Source organism: Cebus imitator, unplaced genomic scaffold, assembly GCF_001604975.1.
Source record: "Cebus imitator isolate Cc_AM_T3 unplaced genomic scaffold, Cebus_imitator-1.0 Scaffold826, whole genome shotgun sequence".
Classification (NCBI taxonomy): Eukaryota; Metazoa; Chordata; class Mammalia; order Primates; family Cebidae; genus Cebus; species Cebus imitator.
In genome coordinates this window covers 383,511-387,141 of record NW_016108141.1, presented here as the reverse complement: position 1 = coordinate 387,141, position 3,631 = coordinate 383,511, and the positions used below count along the sequence as shown (strand labels likewise).

The 3,631-nt window shown below is 48.3% G+C and overlaps 1 protein-coding gene across 21 annotated transcripts in view; it reads right to left on the bottom strand.

Annotated features, from left to right (window-relative positions):
* ZNF7 (zinc finger protein 7) overlaps positions 1-3,631 on the bottom strand; it is a 26,559-nt gene continuing 22,928 nt past the window's right edge. For 13 of the 21 annotated variants that reach the window (XM_017520335.2, XM_037735508.1, XM_017520337.2 and 10 more), the window contains one exon: positions 1-2,053. In XM_017520335.2, coding sequence (XP_017375824.1) covers positions 237-2,053 — 1,817 coding nt within the window. In that variant the 3' untranslated portion in view covers positions 1-236. Of the gene's footprint in view, positions 2,054-3,083; positions 3,138-3,631 lie in introns of all 21 variants that reach the window. The other 8 variants (XM_017520339.1, XM_017520340.2, XM_017520330.2 and 5 more) reach the window with 1 other exon arrangement.

Genomic DNA, 3,631 nt, shown 5'->3' with positions numbered 1-3,631 from the left:
TGTGAGCGACACAGGCTTTATTGAACCAGTTAAGGTCAAACATTCCAGCAAATAAACATACACTTTGTATGAAGTTGGATAATCTTAAGAGAGCAATTCTGAGTCTTTACCAACATTCTACATGTTTGTCAGTATAAATGATCCCATATAAAATAAGTTAAGGCTGTAGGTTTATTCATATATATATATATATATATATATATATATATATACACACATTTATACAGATAAGTGGTCTATCCCATGTGAATTTTTTGATGCTGGGTAAGTCTTGAGCTCCGATTAAAAGCTTTGCCACAGTCATTGCATTTATAAGGCTTCTCCCCAGTGTGAATTCTCTGATGTATAATTAGATGTGAACGCCACCTAAATATTTTCTCACAGTCATCACACTGATGCAGTTTCTTTATAGTATTAACTTTTTTACGGCTCACAAAAGTAGACCCTTCTAGGGCATTCCCATATTCGTAAAACCACTGGGCCCTAGTGTGTATTCTCTGGTGTTCAATAAGATATGAACTCCGGCTGAAGGCTTTTCCACATTCACTGCACTCATAGGGCTTCACTCCTGCATGAATTATCTGGTGTTGGAAAAGGGTTGAGTTCTGACTGAAGGCTTTCCCACATTCGTTACATTTATAGGGCCTCTCTCCAGTGTGAACCCTTTGATGTATTGTAAGCTGTGTGCTCATGCTGAAGGCTTTTCCACATTGGAGGCATTCATAGGGTTTCTCTCCTTTATGGATTCTCTGATGGTAAATGAGGCTTGAACTCTGACTAAAGGCTTTTCCACAGTCATTACACACATAGGGTTTCTCTCCAGTGTGGATTCGCTGATGTTGAATAAGGTGTGAGCCCTGAACAAAGCCTTTGCCACACTCATCACATTTAAATGGTTTTTCTCCAGTGTGAGTTCTCTGATGGCGAATAAGCCGTGAACTACAACCAAAGGCTTTTGTACACTTGTTGCATTTATAAGGCTTCTCTCCAGTGTGAATCAGCTGATGCTGACTAAGGCGAGAGATCCACCTAAAAGCTTTCCCACACTCATCACACTTAAATGGTTTCTCTACAGTGTGAATTCTCTGATGTGCAGCAAGGCTTGGGCTGTCTGAGGCTCTCAGAATTTGAGATTTTTCCCCAGTGTGCATCCTTTGATGCTGGGCTAGAGTGGAGCTCTGGCTGAAGGCCTTCCCACATTCCTTGCAAGGGTAGGGCCTCTCCCCAGTGTGAGTCCTCTGGTGTCTAACCAGCTGCGACTGCTGACTGAAGGCTTTCCCACACTCACGACAACCATAGGGCCTCTCTCCTGTGTGGATTCTCTGATGGTGGATGAGGCTTGAGCTCTGACCAAAGGCTTTTCCACATTCCTCACATCTGTAGGGCTTCTCCCCAGTGTGAATTCTTTGATGCTGAATAAGTTTTGAACTCAGGCGGAAGGCTTTTCCACACTCAATGCATTTAAAGGGTTTCTCTCCCGTGTGGATTCTCTGATGCTGATTAAGCTGTGAGCAGAGCCTGAAGACTTTCCCACATTCTGCACATTCGTATGGCTTCTCTCCATGGCAGTTATTTGGATGTTTCCCCTGCAAGCAGTCAGATAACTTTTTTTGGCATTCTTGACATCTGCTAATTTTCCTCTGTGTATTAATTTTCCAATGCAGAGCGAAGTCTGAAGTGGCTGTGAAGCCTTTGCCACACCCCTCGCATCTCTGGGAAGTCCCTTCTGCACTCTCCCTCTGACTTTCAAGAGGCTGACAAACCAGGCTGATGGTTCCCAGCTCCTTACTTCCCTGGGCAGTGTCCTTGGTGAAGGGCTTGGGAACCACAGTCTCCTCATTCAAACAGTTATTCTGGAAGACAGAGCCTGTCACTCTCAGTCCAGGACTGCCCAAATGACTGCCTAACCAGACCTCAGAATCAGAAACATCTCCAAAGCAAGGATTCTGAGCAAAGTCCTGTGGAGAGATTCTGACCACTGTCCCAGAGGATTCTGATTTTAGGATGTCCATGTCCTCACAGGCCTGCTCATTGTCAGTCCTAATCGTAGAATCTGAAACAAACAGGAACAAAGATGTTCCTTAGGTCCTGTGCTCAGAGAAATGACAGACTACAAATGCGGGGGCTGGGCTCAAGGCTCCCAGAATGGCTGCACTGAGCACTGTGAAGCCCCAGGTGGAAACTCACAAGAGAAGGCAGAGCCTTTGGCAGTTCTCAAATCTGGTTTCAAACTTTTTACTTTGTTCATTCATTCAATAGCAATAAAATGTACATTACACACTGGGCAGAGTGCTGAGGGCAACACAGACTACGGGGGTGCAGGGGTCTGTGAGCAGAGAGGTCCATCCTACAGGGCACCAGTGTGGGGCAAACTTCACATAGAAACAAAGAAGACAAAGCAAGACCAGAAGGGTAGGAGGTTACCATGGATTAGGCCGTGGGGTCAGGGGCTCCAGCATCCCAGCTGGTGAGGAAAGAGTACAGGGTCTGAGTTCTGAATGGATGGCATGGACTCTGATGAGTAAGACAGGGCTGGAAGAGCTGCCAAGGGACATACTTGGTAAGCTCAGAAGAGCACTGGGCACCTAGGCCTAGGCCGTTCATGGCTACTCCCTGGGGTGGGCTTCTCTGAGCAAAGCCCAGCCCCCTCATCTGCCTCCTGGCTGCTCCTGCCAACTTGCACCTGGCCATGTTCCCTGCTTCTCCCTGGGCAGTGTGTGCCTACCCACAAGACCACACTGACTTCTTCCCTGGGGCTGCAAGTTTCTAGAGGCCCCCAGGGGGAATTCCAGACACCTGCATTCCTTCTGGACTCTCCAAGTAAGCACAGGCTTTTGTATTACTCTGTAACCCTAGAGGGCACCTCTGCTGAGGTCAGACATCCCCTTGATGTCTGTGATCACAACCATGACAGGATGCAACACACAGCTATGGTCATGACTCAACTACAGCCCCCACCACGAAACAATCATGTTCACAACCACAGCCATGCGGCCACAGCTGTAACCAGCCCAAGTCTACCCCACAGTGAATGCACAGCCCAGTGACAGGGCTTTAGGCTCCGGTTCTTGACCACTACTAACCATCGGTAGTGAGTCTCCAGCTTCCAGGGATGTCCAAAGGACTTCCTGTCAGTCCTGGAAAATCACAGCAGGCAACCCTTTCAACTTCACTATGCAGCAAGGATACACAAGTGCCACGAAGACACAATCCATCTCCAGGCCTGGTCCTCACACGCTTCTCTTTCCCTGCACAACCACACCACCTCAGCATGCCTGCTCCTTCAACAGGGCTTGCTTGGCACTCCTCCCAAGCCATCCCCTGCTGTGAAGATAAGAGAGCAAGGCGGCCAGACACGGTGGCACGGTGGCTCACACCTGTAATCCTAGCACATTGGGAAGCCAAGGCAGGTGGATCACCTGAGGTTAGGAGATTGAGACCGGCCTGACCAACATGGTGAAACCTCATCTCTACTAAAAATACAAAAATTAGCTGAGTGTGGTGGCGTGCACCAGTAGTCCCAGCTGCTTGGGAGGCTAAGGCAGGAGAATCGCTTGAATCCGGGAGGTGGAGGCTGCAGTGAGCCAAGATTGCGCCACTGCACTCCAGCCTGGGTGACAGAGCGAGACTC